Source organism: Oncorhynchus nerka, linkage group LG9b, assembly GCF_034236695.1.
Source record: "Oncorhynchus nerka isolate Pitt River linkage group LG9b, Oner_Uvic_2.0, whole genome shotgun sequence".
Classification (NCBI taxonomy): domain Eukaryota; kingdom Metazoa; phylum Chordata; class Actinopteri; order Salmoniformes; family Salmonidae; genus Oncorhynchus; species Oncorhynchus nerka.
Genome location: NC_088424.1, coordinates 38,762,070 through 38,781,208, shown reverse-complemented (window position 1 = coordinate 38,781,208; position 19,139 = coordinate 38,762,070). Strand labels below are relative to the sequence as shown.

At 46.6% G+C, this 19,139-nt stretch overlaps 1 protein-coding gene across 6 annotated transcripts in view; it reads right to left on the bottom strand.

The window, feature by feature from the left end:
- LOC115120139 (myomegalin-like) overlaps positions 1-19,139 on the bottom strand; it is a 112,491-nt gene that overhangs the window by 8,496 nt on the left and 84,856 nt on the right. For 5 of the 6 annotated variants that reach the window (XM_065013673.1, XM_065013668.1, XM_065013670.1 and 2 more), the window contains 5 exons: positions 9,715-9,965; positions 9,340-9,603; positions 8,532-8,783; positions 8,088-8,336; positions 3,486-3,675 (listed from right to left, as the gene is read on the bottom strand). In XM_065013673.1, the coding sequence (XP_064869745.1) occupies positions 3,486-3,675; positions 8,088-8,336; positions 8,532-8,783; positions 9,340-9,603; positions 9,715-9,965 (1,206 nt within the window). The remainder of the gene's footprint in view (positions 1-3,485; positions 3,676-8,087; positions 8,337-8,531; positions 8,784-9,339; positions 9,604-9,714; positions 9,966-19,139) is intronic. The other variant, XM_065013672.1, reaches the window with a different exon arrangement.

Here is a 19,139-nt window from a genome sequence, read left to right as displayed (position 1 = left end):
GTGCTGATGTGTGTGCTGCTGACAGTATGTGTGTGCTGCTGACAGTATGTGTGTGCTGCTGACAGTATGTGTGTGTGCTGCTGACAGTATGTGTGTGCTGCTGACAGTATGTGTGTGCTGCTGACAGTATGTGTGTGTGCTGCTGACAGTATGTGTGTGCTGCTGACAGTATGTGTGCTGCTGACAGTATGTGTGTGCTGCTGACAGTATGTGTGTGTGCTGCTGACAGTATGTGTGTGACAGTGTGTGTGCTGCTGACAGTGTGTGTGCTGCTGACAGTATGTGTGTGCTGCTGACAGTATGTGTGTGCTGCTGACAGTATGTGTGTGTGTGTGCTGCTGACAGTATGTGTGTGCTGCTGACAGTATGTGTGTGTGCTGCTGACAGTATGTGTGTGCTGCTGACGGTATGTGTGTGTGCTGCTGACAGTATGTGTGTGCTGCTGACGGTATGTATGTGTGTGCTGCTGACAGTATGTGTGTGCTGCTGACTGCTGAGTATGTGTGTGCTGACTGTGTGTGCTGCTGACAGTATGTGTGTGCTGCTGACAGTATGTGTGTGCTGCTGACAGTATGTGTGTGCTGCTGACAGTATGTGTGTGCTGCTGACAGTATGTGTGTGCTGCTGACAGTATGTGTGTGCTGCTGACAGTATGTGTGTGCTGCTGACAGTATGTGTGTGCTGCTGACAGTATGTGTATGTGTGCTGCTGACAGTATGTGTGTGCTGCTGACAGTATGTGTGTGCTGCTGACAGTATGTGTGTGCTGCTGACAGTATGTGTGTGTGCTGCTGACAGTATGTGTGTGTGCTGCTGACAGTATGTGTGTGCTGCTGACAGTATGTGTGTGCTGCTGACAGTATGTGTGTGCTGCTGACAGTATGTGTGTGCTGCTGACAGTATGTGTGTGCTGCTGACAGTATGTGTGTGCTGCTGACAGTATGTGTGTGTGCTGCTGACAGTATGTGTGTGCTGCTGACAGTATGTGTGTGCTGCTGACAGTATGTGTGTGTGCTGCTGACAGTATGTGTGTGCTGCTGACAGTATGTGTGTGCTGCTGACAGTATGTGTGTGCTGCTGACAGTATGTGTGTGCTGCTGACAGTATGTGTGTGCTGCTGACTGCTGACAGTATGTGTGTGCTGCTGACAGTATGTGTGTGCTGCTGACAGTATGTGTGTGCTGCTGACAGTATGTGTGTGCTGCTGACAGTATGTGTGTGCTGCTGACAGTATGTGTGTGTGCTGCTGACAGTATGTGTGTGCTGCTGACAGTATGTGTGTGCTGCTGACAGTATGTGTGTGCTGCTGACAGTATGTGTGTGCTGCTGACAGTATGTGTGTGCTGCTGACTGTGTGTGCTGCTGACAGTATGTGTGTGCTGCTGACAGTATGTGTGTGCTGCTGACAGTATGTGTGTGCTGCTGACAGTATGTGTGTGCTGCTGACTGTGTGTGCTGCTGACAGTATGTGTGTGCTGACTGTGTGTGCTGCTGACAGTATGTGTGTGCTGCTGACAGTATGTGTGTGCTGCTGACAGTATGTGTGTGCTGCTGACTGCTGACAGTATGTGTGTGCTGCTGACTGTGTGTGTGCTGCTGACGGTATGTGTGTGTGTGTGCTGCTGACAGTATGTGTGTGCTGCTGACAGTATGTGTGTGCTGCTGACAGTATGTGTGTGCTGCTGACAGTATGTGTGTGCTGCTGACTGTGTGTGCTGCTGACAGTATGTGTGTGTGCTGCTGACAGTATGTGTGTGTGCTGCTGACAGTATGTGTGTGCTGACAGTATGTGTGTGTGCTGCTGACAGTATGTGTGTGCTGCTGACAGTATGTGTGTGTGCTGCTGACAGTATGTGTGTGTGCTGCTGACAGTATGTGTGTGCTGCTGACAGTATGTGTGTGTGCTGCTGACAGTATGTGTGTGTGCTGCTGACAGTATGTGTGTGTGCTGCTGACAGTATGTGTGTGCTGCTGACAGTATGTGTGTGTGCTGCTGACAGTATGTGTGTGTGCTGCTGACAGTATGTGTGTGTGCTGCTGACAGTATGTGTGTGTGCTGCTGACAGTATGTGTGTGCTGCTGCTGACAGTATGTGTGTGTGCTGCTGACAGTATGTGTGTGCTGCTGACAGTATGTGTGTGCTGCTGACGGTATGTGTGTGCTGCTGACAGTATGTGACAGTATGTGTGTGCTGCTGACAGTATGTGTGTGCTGCTGACAGTATGTGTGTGCTGCTGACAGTATGTGTGTGCTGCTGACAGTATGTGTGTGCTGCTGACAGTATGTGTGTGCTGCTGACTGCTGAGTATGTGTGTGCTGACTGACTGACAGTATGTATGTGTGCTGACTGCTGATGTGTGTGCTGCTGACAGTATGTGTGTGCTGCTGACAGTGTGTGTGTGCTGCTGACAGTGTGTGTGTGCTGCTGACAGTGTGTGTGTGCTGCTGACAGTATGTGTGTGCTGCTGACAGTATGTGTGTGCTGCTGACAGTATGTGTGTGCTGCTGACAGTATGTGTGTGCTGCTGACAGTATGTGTGTGCTGCTGACAGTATGTGTGTGCTGCTGACAGTATGTGTGTGCTGCTGACAGTATGTGTGTGTGCTGCTGACGGTATGTGTGTGCTGCTGACAGTATGTGTGTGCTGCTGACAGTATGTGCTGCTGCTGACAGTATGTGTGTGTGCTGCTGACAGTATGTGTGTGCTGCTATGTGTGTGCTGCTGACAGTATGTGTGTGTGCGGACAGTATGTGTGTGTGCGCTGACAGTATGTGTGCAGCACAGTATGTGTGTGCTGCTGACATGTGCTGCTGACAGTATGTGTGCAGCTGACACTGCACAGTAGCGTGTGTGCAGCTGACACATGTGTGTGTGCTGCTGACATATGTGTCAGCAGCACACAGTATGTGTGTGCTGCTGACAGTATGTGTCAGCAGCACACACATGTGTGTGTGCACACAGTAGCGTCAGCAGCACACACACACACATACCGTCAGCAGCTGACACACACACATATGTGTCAGCTGCACACATGTGTGTGCTGCTGACATGTGTGTGCTGCTGACGGTGTGTGCTGCCTGGTATGTGTGTGTGTGTTGCAGCACACACACACACACATACCGTCAGCAGCAGACACACATAGCGTCAGCAGCACACACACATACCGTCAGCAGCACACACACATAGCGTCAGCAGCACACACACACACATACCGTCAGCAGCACACACACACACATACCGTCAGCAGCACACACACACACATAGCGTCAGCAGCACACACACACACATACCGTCAGCAGCACACACACACACATACCGTCAGCAGCACACACACATAGCGTCAGCAGCACACACACACACATACCGTCAGCAGCACACACACACACACATACCGTCAGCAGCACACACACATAGCAGTCAGCAGCACACACACACACACATACCGTCAGCAGCACACACACATACCGTCAGCAGCACACACACACCTATTGTTTTTGTCATGGCTGTTCTGCCTCTCCTGTCTGAGTGTGTGAATCTGCTGTCCCTGCTCCTGGCTGTGTGTCTGCAGCCGGCGTAGCTCCTCCTTCCACTGTTCCGCCTCCAGCTCCGCCTGCTTCAGACGGGCACGCCCCGTCACCGCCACCTCACGCAGCTGCTCCGCCTCCTCACACGTTTCTGAGGGGGAACCACACATGACGGGAAGGCAGAGCAAGACACTACAACAGATCCTTTTTAACAACATCAAATGTTTTAGAATAGTCCATGCCTTACAGAAGGCTTGCAGTTGACGTAGACCGCCTCCCGGCGGCCATATTGGAAGACCACCGCTTTAATTCTTCTGACAACAGCAGCCGAGTGGCTACCCCAAACTGCATGATAATAGTTGATTCATCACCCATTCATTTTCTGTGCAGTATTTGGCTGCTCTAACAAGGTTAGGAAAGACAAGGGGAAAAAAATACAGATTTCCCGCAATCATGAAACCCCATTGGTGACACCAATGAGATAAGACTAAAGAACTGTCAGAAAAGCGAAGAAACATTTTTGCCCGTCAAGACCTGAACCCAGACAGCTGTTAATACATGGTTTGCTACGATCATTTAATCACTGGTAAATCAAGTCTGATCGATTTTGAGTTTAGTTTCGCTGCTGTGCTAACCAGTTGATAACAACTGCACTAAGTTAGCCAAAATAAGCTAGCTGGCGCAATAGCTTGTAGTCTAGCTATTAGCATGTGTCACATGAGTTTCATGTTTTGGTGAAGCAATTCTTTCACCATAAAAATGCACCTTTATAACAGAAGATGATGGGTGGGGGTGTGTGTATATTTGTCAATAACAGCTGGTGCACGATATTAATAATATTAATAATATCTAATATTAAAGAAGTCTCGAGGTATTGCTCGCCTGAGGTAGGGTCCCTTATGATAAGCTGTAGACCACACTATCTACCAAGAGAGTTCTCATTTATATTATTCATAGCCATTTATTTACCACCACAGACTGATGCTGGCACTAAGACTGCACTCAACAAGCTGTATAAGGCCATAAGAAAACAAGACAATTCTCATCCAGAAGAGACGCTCCTAGTGGCCCGGGGACTTTAATGCAGGCAAACTTAAATCAGTTTTACCACATTTTTACCAGCATGTTACATGTCAACCAGAGGGAAAAAAACTCTAGACCACCTATTCTCCACACACAGAGATGCATACAAAGCTCTCCCCTGCCTTCCATTTGGCTAATCTGACCATAAATCTATCCTCATGATTCCTGCTTACGAGCAAAAACTAAAGCAGGAAGGACCAGTGACTCGCTCAATACGGAAGTGGTCAGATGACCCGGATGCTACGCAACAGGACTGTTTTGCTACCACATACTGGAATATGTTCCGGGATTCATCCAATGGCATTGAGGAGTATACCACCTCAGTCATTGGCTTCATCAATAAGTACATCAACGACATCTTCCCCACATGTTCATATCCCAACCAGAAGCCATGGATTACAGGCAACATCCGCATCAAGCTAAAGGCTAGAGCTGCAGCTTTCAAGGAGTGGGACACTAATAAGAAGTCCTGCTATGCCCTCAGGTAAACCATCAAACAAACAAAGCTTTCAATACAGGATTAGGATTGAATCATATTACACCAGCTCTGAAGCTCATCGGATGTGGTAGGGCTCGAAAACTATTACGGACTACAAAGTGAAACCCAGATGCAAGCTGCTCAGTAACGTGAGCCTACCAGACGAGCTAAATGCCTATTATGCTCACTTCGAGGCAAGCAACACTGAAGAATTCTCCAAAGCACCAGCTGTTCTGGATGACTGTGATAACACTCCCAGTAGCCGATGTGAGGAAGACCTTTAAAAATAGGTCAACATTCACAAAGCCGCGGAGCCAGACATATTACCAGGACGTGTACTCAAAGCATGCGCTGACCAACTGGCAAGGGTCTTCACTGACATTTTCAACCTCTCCCTGACCGAGTCTGTAATACCTACATGTTTCAAGCAGACCACCATAGTCCCTGTGCCCAAGGAAGTGAAGGTAACCTGCCTAAATGATTACTGCTTCATAGCACTCACATCGGTAGCCATGAAATGCTTTGAAAGGCTGGTCATGGCCCACATCAACAGCATCCTCCCGGATACCCTAAACCGACTCCAATTCGCCCACCGCCCCAACAGATCCACAGATGACGCAATATAAATCACTCCACGCTGCCCTTTCCCACCTGGACAAAAGGGACACCTATGTGAGAATGCTGTTCATTGACTACAGCTCAGCGTTCAACAGCATAGTGCCCACAAAGCTCATCACTAAGCTAAGGACCCTGGAACTAAACACTATTATCTAAGCATAGTCACTTCACCCCTACCTACATGTACAAATTACCTCTACTAACCTGTACCCCCGCACACTGACTCAGTACCGGTACCCCCTGTATATAGCCTTGTTATTGTTATTTTATTGTGTTACTTTTTTATTGTTTTTTACTTTAGTTTATATGGTAAATATTTTCTTCACTCTTCTTGAGCTGCACTGTTGGTTAAGGGCTTGTGAAGTAAGCATTTCACTGTAAGGTCTACACCGGTTGTATTCCGCTCATGTGACAAATAAAGTTTGATTTGATATGCATGCAATCTGTTCATCGCATTTGCAGACTAATGTAAGCCCTGCTATTCCTAATGTGATGAGTAGATTGGATAGTGATAATTTCTATTAATAATCGCGTAGTGGCATAGGATATATCAAAGATGTTTCTTTCCGTTGCACAGGAAAAATGTGGCCTTTTTTTCCTGAAAAGAAAGTGACAATGAAATAAAACTAATTGGAGCGTTTATGACTGAACAAATAGGTCCTGTTCATTTGAGAATTACAACACAGAAACTAAGACAAATTAGAGACAGATTCCCCTCTTTATTGCACGATTGTGATTAATCAACATAGTTCATTTGGAATAATAGTTAACAATTAAATCAAGTTTATCACTTGACTATTTCAACACTATTTCATATAATTACAAAGTATACAAGTAAACTAACTGATATGTAAAGGTTAGACATTGTAGTAATAAGTAGGCTATTACTACTAAAGCATCATTTAAGTAGAACAACAACAGAAAATACAAGAGGTGTCCAACCTCCTTCCACTGATCACTGATCTACTGGAGGAGCAGACTTACGTTCCTGCCCAGTAATAGCATACCTGATAATTAACTAATTAGGTTTGATACATTGAATCAGGTGTGTTAGTGCAGGGCTGGAACAGAAGCCTGCACACCCAGCAGGGTTGGTCTGCTCCAGCTGTAATAGGTTTGATACATTGAATCAGGTGTGTTAGTGCAGGGCTGGAACAGAAGCCTGCACACCCAGCAGGGTTGGTCTGCTCCAGCTGTAATAGGTTTGATACATTGAATCAGGTGTGTTAGTGCAGGGCTGGAACAGAAGCCTGCACACCCAGCAGGGTTGGTCTGCTCCAGCTGTAATAGGTTTGATACATTGAATCAGGTGTGTTCGTGCAGGGCTGGAACAGAAGCCTGCACACCCAGCAGGGTTGGTCTGCTCCAGCTGTAATAGGTTTGATACATTGAATCAGGTGTGTTAGTGCAAGGCTGGAACAGAAGCCTGCACACCCAGCAGGGTTGGTCTGCTCCAGCTGTAATAGGTTTATCACATTGTGTGTGACTTTTAAACTGTATTTCTGTTCACAAAATGTGCCAACATAGGTACACATATAATCCTTGGTATACAAGGATGCACCCTTTTTCTCTTGGGACAATCATTGGGACCTTTTCATCTGTAGACAGTGTTTCATGGCACTCTATCTGAGGACAGAAAACATCACAAAGAAACAGGTTGCATTATACTAAAATTAGACAGCCCTGAATATTGTGTTGCTATCTCTCTCTGTCCTCAGTTTGTCTCACTACGGACTGGAACTGGATAATATTTTCATAATGTCCTCCCACAAAGGTACCTGGCCTATCTAGAGTAGCCTACTCACCCTTCTCTGACAGCCGGAACTGCTAGCTAATCCTTTCTCCCTATTCCATCGCTGTTAGCTAGCTACCTACCTACTTACTGTAGCTACAAATGGATTTAGTTACAATAATAAATACATGAAGATAGCTAGCTAACTATCTAATATGAAGTTAGCAAGCTGGTGATATTTAATTCCCTTAGCTAGCTATACAGTATGTAAAGTAAGCTAACTATGGTAGCAAACATTACGTTAACAGCTCATTTGAGTAAGCCTGCACACTAAGTTTCTGTAGCAAGCTAGCTAATAATTGAACATTTTCAAAATATATTTACTTACTTGAATAGGTTCTCCCACGCCCTCGTCTTCTGGGTGCTTAGAGAAAATAAATAATGGGCAATCTTCCCGAAGTTTCCGGTGGTAGCAGAATGCAGCCAGCCATGTGGTCGATTGGAGGCATCCCACATACTAACTTTGGTCTTCCAACATGGCGCAAGGTGGGGTTGCTAGGTGATTTGTGATGCAACTGCAAGCCCTCTGTAGACAAAATATGAATAATTTGGTTCAATGTTGACAGTAGGGTGGACTGGTGAGGTACAGTACCTGAGCTGGCCTGCAGGCGGGCCTGGAGAGCCAGGTTCTCCTCTTTCAGGACTCTGATCTCATTGGACAGCTGGCAGACAGAGTCCAGGCTCTGGATGTAGATGTTGGTGGGAGCTGCACCGTCACGGCCGGTGGTGGAAAGGCGTTCCTCCAGCTGCTGTCTGAGCCTCTCATTGGTCCTGATGGACTCCTCCAGGTGCTGACGCAGACACTGCACCTCCCTCAGGTGCTCCTTGATCACGTCCACACCTTGGGGAACACGGAACAGAACATTGGTCAAGTTTATGTTAGCACTGCTGTGTATTTGCAGGTTATATATGAAAAATAGTTGAAAAATGATTGATGTTGGTATTGAGTCTAGATAGTGCAAACCATGCTAGCGATGAAAAAAGGTGGAGGGACTTACGAGAGCCCTTTATTGTAATAGAAGGCTCTGGGTCTTACCAGTAAAGCTGTTTCCTGAATAGTATCCTGATGACCCAACCCTGATTGGCTGAACCATGTTCTCCATATCCCACAATGCACCACTCTCCACCAGATCTGCGTCTGCCTTCAGGGCGGGGCCTGCGGGTCGGCCGCCTAGCTGGTGTGGGTAAAAGGCATGGTGGGTAATCTGTCTGTAAGTGGAATGGTCAGGCTGGTGATGGGCGGTTGGTGGGGCGGTCGCCCGGGCCTTGGCGTGAGGAACCACAAAGCCTGTAACAGAACAGAGAAGTAGTCTGTATTAAGGAGCCACACTCAGGTGATGTAAAAGAGAAAGCATTCTTGTTAGAGGGTATTACAGCATATCTGGACCAGAAGCAGGTGCTGTATCATTCAACTATTTGGACCAAATGCAGGTGCTGTATCATCGAACACAAGGATTTCTCAACCCCAACATTGATACTAGTCTAGGATCTCTCAACCCCAACATTGATACTAGTCTAGGATCTCTCAACCCCAACATTGATACTAGTCTAGGATCTCTCAACCCCAACATTGATACTAGTCTAGGATCTCTCAACCCCAACATTGTCACATCCACACCAAGTCATTACAATATATACTGTCCCATCCTGATCCACTGCAGGCATGCTATATTAGCCCTAACTTCACCCACTCCTCTATCTAGCCAATGTTGTCCCTGTCAGTGTCAAAACAATACATGCTGCAGATCACCGATTCTCTTCCATTATGTTACTCAATCCACCAAGGTTGTCCCTCATAAACTAAGAACACCACACCCTTGCATGCTGACCCTAACTCTGCTCACTCTTATTCATAGTCATCTGTCTGTGCAGGGTATCCAGCTGCTGTTGCACCGCTTCCATAGGGAAGGTCCTGGTCGCGGGGTCAAAGGTCATATGTTGACCCCAGAGGTCATGGCTAGGGTAAAGCCTGGGAAGGGACTGGGAGGTGGGTAGGGAGCAGGACACAGGACCAGTCTGACTGGCTGACTCCACGGGAGTGGAGTATAGCATGTTGGGACAGCTGCTGGAGGACTTAAGAGAGGATGGAGGGAGGGAGGGGTGGACGTCTGAAAAAAGAGTGGCGAAAAGGGTGACAGGAGGTTGGAAAAAGGATGGAGGGAGAGACAGGTGTAAGGTATGTGTTTATGAATAGCACATGTTTTAAACGGCTACTATACCTGTGCTTCCTGGGCCATGTCCCACCCCCTGTCCCTTCACTTCTTGAGCGTATTCGCTGCCAACATCCACATCTGAGCACAGCTCCAGGTCTTCATTGGTCCGGCACTCGTCTGACACAAAGGAGGTTCTGTCTGATTGGTCGGTGGTCTCTGAGAGGGCATGGCTGCTGGAGGGGGTGTCAGGACGCTGCTGGAGTTTGGTGTGGAGCGACTCGATTATCTTATCCTTCTGCTGGAGCTCCTTACTCAGCCTAGAGAGAAAAAGAGAGATTGTTTATCTCATCCAGATCTTTACTCATTTTCTACAAGATGTACACTACTGTTCAAAAGTTTGGGCTCACTTAGAAATGCACTCAAAATGGCCAGAAACAAAGTACTTTATTCTGAAACTCGTCAGTCTATTCTTGTTCTGAGAAATTAAGGCTATTCCATGTGAGAAATTGCCAAGAAACTGAAGACCTCGTATAACTCTGTGTACTACTGCCTTCACAGAACAGCGCAAACTGGCCCTAACCAGAATAGAAAGAGGAGTGCTGATGCTCCAGATACTCAACATGTCAAAAGGCCAGTTGTATTGCTTCTTTAATCAGGATTAACTTGGATTAGCTAACACAACGTGCCATTGGAACACAGGAGTGATGGTTGCTGATCATGGGCGGCAGATAGCCTAGTGGTTAGCGTGTTGGACTAGTAACCGGAAGGTTGCAAGATTGAATCCCCGAGCTGACAAGGTCAAAATCTGTCGTTCTGCCCCTGAACATGGCAGTTAACCCACCGTTCCCTGGTAGGCCATCATTGTAAATAAGAATTTGTTCTTAACTGACTTGCCTAGTTAAATAAAGGTTCAATAAATAAATGGGCCTCTGTGCACATATTCCATAAAAAAGCAGCCGTTTCCAGCTACAATAGTCATTAACAATGTCTACACTGTATTTCTGATCAATTTTATGTTATTTTAATGGACAAAAAAAGATAGCTTTTCTTTCAAAAACAAGTACATTTCTAAGTGAACCCAAACTTTTGAACGGTAGTGTACACTTATAGACAGACACAATCACACACACAGACATAGGCCACCAGAAAGGCTGCAAACCAGTGAAAGTCACTAAGATCCACCACAGAGCTCAAATACCGCAATCAAGTTGTATGACCATTATCTAAGATCCACCACAGAGCTCAAATACCACAATCAAGTTGTATGACCATTATCTAAGATCCACCACAGAGCTCAAATACCGCAATCAAGTTGTATGACCATTATCTATGATCCACCACAGAGCTCAAATACCACAATCAAGTTGTATGACCATTATCTATGATCCACCACAGAGCTCAAATACCACAATCAAGTTGTATGACCATTATCTATGATCCACCACAGAGCTCAAATACCACAATCAAGTTGTATGACCATTATCTATGATCCACCACAGAGCTCAAATACCACAATCAAGTTGTATGACCATTATCTATGATCCACCACAGAGCTCAAATACCACAATCAAGTTGTATGACCATGATCTTGCCTATTGCATCCCCCTTACATTGCCAGTTTCCTCTGTAGGAACTCCCGCTCTCTTTCCATCTGTTTCCATAGGAGGGCAGGCTCTCTCCCAGCGCGATCCCCACACACAGAGAAAGACCACAGAGAGTCCCTGTACAGGGGACTGCTCTTAGAAAGCATGGACTTCCATAGTGGAGCCATAGATCTGACAGTCAAATAGTCCAATTAGTCTTAAAAATAGTCTGATTAGTCCTAGAAAGTCATATAAATAGTCCTGAAATAGTCATATTAGTCCTAGAAATAGTCCTAGAAATAGCCCTAGAAATAGCCCAATTAGTTATAAAAAAAAGTATATAAACAGTCCTAGAAATAGTCCTGAAAATATTCTGATTAGTCCTATAAATATTCTGATTAGTCCTGGAAATATTCTGATTAGTCCTGGAAATATTCTGATTAGTCCTATAAATATTCTGATTAGTCCTGGAAATATTCTGATTAGTCCTGGAAATATTCATAGAAATCGACCTTTCCCAAATCAGGTCAAATATTGCATAAGATTCAAGGGTGTTTTCCTTATTAGAGTCTTTTCCTTTCTTGTCTTCTCTTTACTCTCTCTGTGAGAGAATGGCTTACCGAGCCACATCCAGAATGGAGGGGAGGGAGAACCGAGGCAGGGTGTGTGTGTGTCTAACGCAGTCTCACTGAGCCTCTTAAGGAGGGCCTGCGTGACACCTGTGGTTCACCCAGGTCCACTCTACAGTTTGAGATTAGATTAGATTAGCAGTCAATCTTCTTTGTGCTCCTTGACAGCTTCATCAGCTAACCTTGGGTGAGCTTTTAGACACACAGCCGGTGGGTGAATCCTTCTGGGTAAAGTCTATTGGGAGTCTTCTAATATCTGGGATCAACAATGGGACTTCTGGGATCAACAATGGGAATTCTGGGATCAACAATGGTACTTCTGGGATCAACAATGGGACTTCTGGGATCAACAATGGGACTTCTGGGATCAACAATGGGACTTCTGGGATCAAACAGAATCGCTATGCACGTTGTAGGTGGATTAAAAATCTGTATCTATAGCACTAAAGGAATTGATTTAAAACCCGTGAACCATGGGAAAACAGAGGAAACCCCCATGTTCCTATAACGTAATAAGATTATTCACGTGATAAATGTATGTAAAATGCATATGTGACAAATTCGCTGTAAAAACTCAAATGTAAAACAAAGTTACGTTTGTCCTCTGAAGACAAACATAAAAAAAACAAGATTATTCAAGAGAGCATGTGACTTGTAATGACTGAGCATGTGTCTGGCAGAGGCTCTGCCTGTTGACCTCTACCCCTGGCAGAGGCTCTGACGAGACAGCCTACAGGGAGGAGGTGAGGGCACTTGGAGTGTGGTGTCAGGAAAACAACCTGTCACTCAACATCAACAAAACAAAGGAGATGATCAACAAACTTAAATGGTCCACCCACACAGACAGTGTGTTGAAGAAGGCGCAACGGCGCCTCTTCAACCTCAGGAGGCTGAAGAAATTTGGCTTGTCCGCCAAATCCCTAACTAACTTTTACAGATCCACAATCGAGAGCATCCTGTCGGGCTGTATCACGGACTGGTACGGCAACTGCTCCGTCCTCAACCGCAAAGCTCTCCAGAGGGTAGTGAAGTCCGCACAACGCATCACCGGGGGCAAACTACCTGCCCTCCATGACACTTACAGCACCCGATGTCACAGGAAGGCCAAAAATATAATCAAAGACAACAACCACCCGAGCCACTGCCTGTTTACACCGCTACCATCCAGAAGGCAAGGTCAGTACAGGTGCATCAAAGCTGGGAACGAGAGACTGAAAAACAGCTTCTATCTCAAGGCCATCAGACTGCTAAACAGCAATCACTAACATAGAGAGGCTACTGCCTACATTGAGACCCAATCACTGGCCACTTTAACAAATGGATCACTAGTCACTTTAAACAATGCACTTTAAATAATGCCACTTAAATATGTTTACATTACTCATATAATATGTATATACTGTATTTTATACAATTTATGCACCTTGCCTATGCCGCTCGACCATCGCTCATCCATAGTTATATGTACATATTCTCATTCACCCCTTTTAGATTTGTGTGTATTAGGTAGTTGTTGGGGAATTGTTAGATTACTTGTTAGAGATTACTGCACTGTCAGAACCAGAAGCACAAGCATTTCGCTACACTCGCATTAACACCTGCTAACCATGTGTACGTGGCAAATACAATTTGACTTGATTTTGACCTCTATCGCTGGCAGAGACTTTGACTGTTGACCTCTATCCCTGGCAGATGCTACCATCCCATAGCCTACATATGTGTACTTAGTTAGCTACTACCCCATAGCCTACATATGTGCACGAAATCTAAGGAAGTCTTTAGATTTTGCTCGTCTGAAGTAGAGTATATTGTGATAAACTGCAGGCCACACAACTTGCCTAGAGAGTTCTCAGCTATACTTTTCGCAGCTGTTTATTTACCACCACAGACAGATGCAGGCACTAAGACCGCACTCCGTCAGCTGTATAAGGAAATAAGCAAAGGAAACCACTCACCCAGAGGCGGCGCTCCTAGTGGCAGGAGACTTTATTGCAGGGAAACTTAAACCAGTTCTACCAAATCTCTATCAACATGTTAAATTTGCAAGCAGAGGGAAAAAAATTCTAGATCACCTGTACTCCACACACAGAGACGCATACAAAGCTCTCCCTCGCCCACCATTTGGTAAATCCGACCACAACGCTATCCTCCTGATTCCTGCATACAAGCAGAAATTAAAGCAGGAAGCACCAGTGACTCAGTATATAAAAAAATGGTCAGATGAAGCATATGCTAAACTACAGGACTGCTTTGCTATCACAGACTGACATTGAGGAATACACCACATCAGCCACCGGCTTTATCAATAAGTGCATTGAGGACGTCGTCCCCACAGTGACTGTACTTACATACCCCAACCAGAAGCCATGGATTACAGGTAACATTCGCACTGAGCTAAAGGGTAGAGCTGCCGCTTTCAAGGTGCGGGACTCTAACCCGGAAGCTTACAAGAAATCCCGCTATGCAACGAACCATCAAACAGGCAAAGCGTCAATACAGGGCTAAGATTGAATCATACTACACCGGCTCTGACGCTCGTCGGATGTGGCAGGGCTTGCAAACTATTACAGACTACAAAGGGAAGCACAGCCGCGAGCTGCCCAGTGACACGAGCCTACCAGACGAGCTAAATCACTTCTATGCTCGCTTCGAGGCAAGCAACACTGAGGCATGCATGAGAGCATCGGCTGTTCAGGACGACTGTGTGATCATGCTCTCCGTAGCCGATGTGAGTAAGACCTTTAAACAGGTCAACATACAAAAGGCTGCGGGCCAGACGGATTACCAGGACGTGTGCTCCGGTCATGTGCTGACCAACTGGCAGGTGTCTTCACTGACATTTTCAACATGTCCCTGATTGAGTCTGTAATACCAACATGCTTCAAGCAGATCACCATAGTCCCTGTGCCCAAGAACACAAAGGCAACCTGCCTAAATGACTACATACCCATAGCACTCACGTCCGTAGCCATGAAGTGCTTTGAAAGGCCAGTAATGGCTGACATCAACACCATTATCCCAGAAACCCTAGACCCACTCCAATTTGCATACCGCCCTAACAGATCCACAGATGATGCAATCTCTATTGCACTCCATACTGCCCTTTCCCACCTGGACAAAAGGAACACCTATGTGAGAATGCTGTTCATTGACTACAGCTCAGCGTTCAACACCATAGTACCCTCAAAGCTCATCACTAAGCTAAGGACCCTGGGACTAAACACCTCCCTCTGCAACTGGATCCTGGACTTCCTGACAGGCCGCCCCCAGGTGGTGAGGGTAGGTAGCAACATATCTGCCACGCTGATCCTCAACACTGGAGCTCCCCAGGGGTGCGTGCTCAGTTCCCTCCTGTACTCCCTGTTCACCCACAACTGCATGGCCATGCACGACTCCAACACCATCATTAAGTTTGCTGATGACACAACAGTGGTAGGCCTGATCACCGACAACGACGGCAACGACAGCCTATAGGGAGGATGTCACAGACCTGGCCGGGTCAAATCAAATCATATCAAAATCAAATCAAATTTTATTTGTCACATACACATGGTTAGCAGATGTTAATGCGAGTGTAGCGAAATGCTTGTGCTTCTAGTTCCGACAATGCAGTGATAACCAACAAGTAATCTAACTAACAATTCCAAAACTACTGTCTTATACACAGTGTAAGGGGAAAAGGAATATGTACATAAGGATATATGAATGAGTGATGGTACAGAGCAGCATACAGTAGATGGTATCGAGTACAGTATATACATATGAGATGAGTATGTAGACAAAGTAAACAAAGTGGCATAGTTAAAGTGGCTAGTGACATAAGGATGCAGTCGATGATCTAGAGTACAGTATATACGTATGCATATGAGATGAATAATGTAGGGTAAGTAACATTATATAAGGTAGCATTGTTTAAAGTGGCTAGTGATATATTTACATCATTTCCCATCAATTCCCATTATTAAAGTGGCTGGAGTTGGGTCAGTGTCAATGACAGTGTGTTGGCAGCAGCCACTCAATGTTAGTGGTGGCTGTTTAACAGTCTGATGGCCTTGAGATAGAAGCTGTTTTTCAGTCTCTCGGTCCCAGCTTTGATGCACCTGTACTGACCTCGCCTTCTGGATGATAGCGGGGTGAACAGGCAGTGGCTCGGGTGGTTGTTGTCCTTGATGATCTTTATGGCCTTCCTGTGACATCGGGTGGTGTAGGTGTCCTGGAGGGCAGGTAGTTTGCCCCCGGTGATGCGTTGTGCAGACCTCACTACCCTCTGGAGAGCCTTACGGTTGAGGGCGGAGCAGTTGCCGCACCAGGCGGTGATACAGCCCGCCAGGATGCTCTCGATTGTGCATCTGTAGAAGTTTGTGAGTGCTTTTGGTGACAAGCCGAATTTCTTCAGCCTCCTGAGGTTGAAGAGCGCTGCTGCGCCTTCTTCACGACGCTGTCAGTGTGAGTGGACCAATTCAGTTTGTCTGTGATGTGTATGCCGAGGAACTTAAAACTTGCTACCCTCTCCACTACTGATCCATCGATGTGGATAGGGGGGTGTTCCCTCTGCTGTTTCCTGAAGTCCACAATCATCTCCTTAGTTTTGTTGACGTTGAGTGTGAGGTTATTTTCCTGACACCACACTCCGAGGGCCCTCACCTCCTCCCTGTAGGCCGTCTCGTCGTTGTTGGTAATCAAGCCTACCACTGTTGTGTCGTCCGCAAACTTGATGATTGAGTTGGAGGTGTGCGTGGCCACGCAGTCGTGGGTGAACAGGGAGTACAGGAGAGGGCTCAGAACGCACCCTTGTGGGGCCCCGTGTTGAGGATCAGCGGGGAGGAGATGTTGTTGCCTACCCTCACCACCTGGGGCGGCCCGTCAGGAAGTCCAATACCCAGTTGCACAGGGCGGGGTCGAGACCCAGGGTCTCGAGCTTGATGACGAGCTTGGAGGGTACTATGGTGTTGAATGCCGAGCTGTAGTCGATGAACAGCATTCTCACATAGGTATTCCTCTTGTCCAGGTGGGTTAGGGCAGTGTGCAGTGTGGTTGAGATTGCATCGTCTGTGGACCTATTTGGGCGGTAAGCAAATTGGAGTGGGTCTAGAGTGTCAGGTAGGGTGGAGGTGATATGGTCCTTGACTAGTCTCTCAAAGCACTTCATGATGACGGAAGTGAGTGCTACGGGGCGGTAGTCGTTTAGCTCAGTTACCTTAGCTTTTTTGGGAACAGGAACAATGGTGGCTCTCTTGAAGCATGTGGGAACAGCAGACTGGTATAGGGATTGATTGAATATGTCCGTAAACACACCGGCCAGCTGGTCTGCGCATGCTCTGAGGGCGTGGCTGGGGATGCCGTCTGGGCCTGCAGCCTTGCGAGGGTTAACACGTTTAAATGTCTTACTCACCTCGGCTGCAGTGAAGGAGAGACCGCATGTTTTCGTTGCAGGCCGTGTCAGTGGCACTGTATTGTCCTCAAAGCGGGCAAAAAAGTTATTTAGTCTGCCTGGGAGCAAGACATCCTGGTCCGTGACTGGGCTGGGTTTCTTCTTGTAGTCCGTGATTGACTGTAGACCCTGCCACATGCCTCTTGTGTCTGAGCCATTGAATTGAGATTCCACTTTGTCTCTGTACTGACGCTTAGCTTGTTTAATAGCCTTGCGGAGGGAATAGCTGCATTGTTTATATTCGGACATGTTACCAGACACCTTGCCCTGATTAAAAGCAGTGGTTCGCTTTCAGTTTCACGCGAATGCTGCCATCAATCCACGGTTTCTGGTTTGGGAATGTTTTTATCGTTGCTATGGGAACGACATCTTCGACGCACGTTCTAGTGAACTCGCACACCGAATCAGCGTATTCGTCAATATTTCCATCTGACGCAATACGAAACATGTCCCAGTCCACGTGATGGAAGCAGTCTTGGAGTGTGGAGTCAGCTTGGTCTGACCAGCGTTGGACAGACCTCAGCGTGGGAGCCTCTTGTTTTAGTTTCTGCCTGTAGGCAGGGATCAGCAAAATGGAGACGTGGTCAGCTTTTCCGAAAGGGGGGCGGGGCAGGGCCTTATATGCGTCGCGGAAGTTAGAGTAACAATGATCCAAGGTTTTACCACCCCTGGTTGCGCAATCGATATGCTGATAAAATTTAGGGAGTCTTGTTTTCAGATTAGCTTTGTTAAAATCCCCAGCTACAATGAATGCAGCCTCCGGATAAATGGTTTCCAGTTTGCAAAGAGTTAAATAAAGTTCGTTCAGAGCCATCGATGTGTCTGCTTGGGGGGGGATATATATATGGCTGTGATTATAATCGAAGAGAATTCTCTTGGAAGATAATGCGGTCTACATTTGATTGTGAGGAATTCTAAATCAGGTGAACAGAAGGATTTGAGTTCCTGTATGTTTCCTTCATCACACCATGTCTCGTTAGTCATGAGGCATACGCCCCCGCCACTCTTCTTACCAGAAAGATGTTTGTTTCTGTCGGCGCGATGCGTGGAGAAACCCGTTGGCTGCACCGCATCGGATAGTGTCTTCCCAGTAAGCCATGTTTCCGTGAAGCAGAGAACGTTGCAGTCTCTGATGTCCCTCTGGAATGCTACCCTTGCTCGGATTTCGTCAACCTTGTTGTCAAGAGACTGGACATTGGCAAGAAGAATGCTGGGGAGTGGTGCGCGATGTGCCCTTTTTCGGAGTCTGACCAGAACACCGCCTCGTTTCCCACTTTTTCGGAGTCGTTTCCTTGGGTCGCTGCATGCGATCCATTCCGTTGTCCTGTTTGTAAGGCAGAACACCGGATCCGCGTCGCGGAAAACATATTCTTGGTCGTACTGATGGTGAGTTAACGCTGATCTTATATTCAGTAGTTCTTCTCGACTGTATGTAATGAAACCTAAGATGACCTGGGGTACTAATGTAAGAAATAACACGTAAAAAAACAAAAAACTGCATAGTTTCCTAGGAACGCGAAGCGAGGCGGCCATCTCAGTCGGCGCCGGAAATGAAATGGTGCCAGAATAACAACCTATCCCTCAACGTAACCAAGACTAAGGAGATGATTGTGGACTACATAAAAAGGAGCACGTCCCCATTCTCATTGACAGGGCTGTAGTGGAGCAGGTTGAGAGCTTCAAATTCCTTGGTGTCCACATCAACAACAAACTAGATTGGTCCAAACACACCAAGACAGTCGTGAAGAGGGCACGACAAAGCCTATTCACCCTTTTTTCCCGCACCATTGGTTAGAGCCTGTAAGTAAGCATTTCACTGTAAGGTCTACACCTGTTGTATTCGGCGCA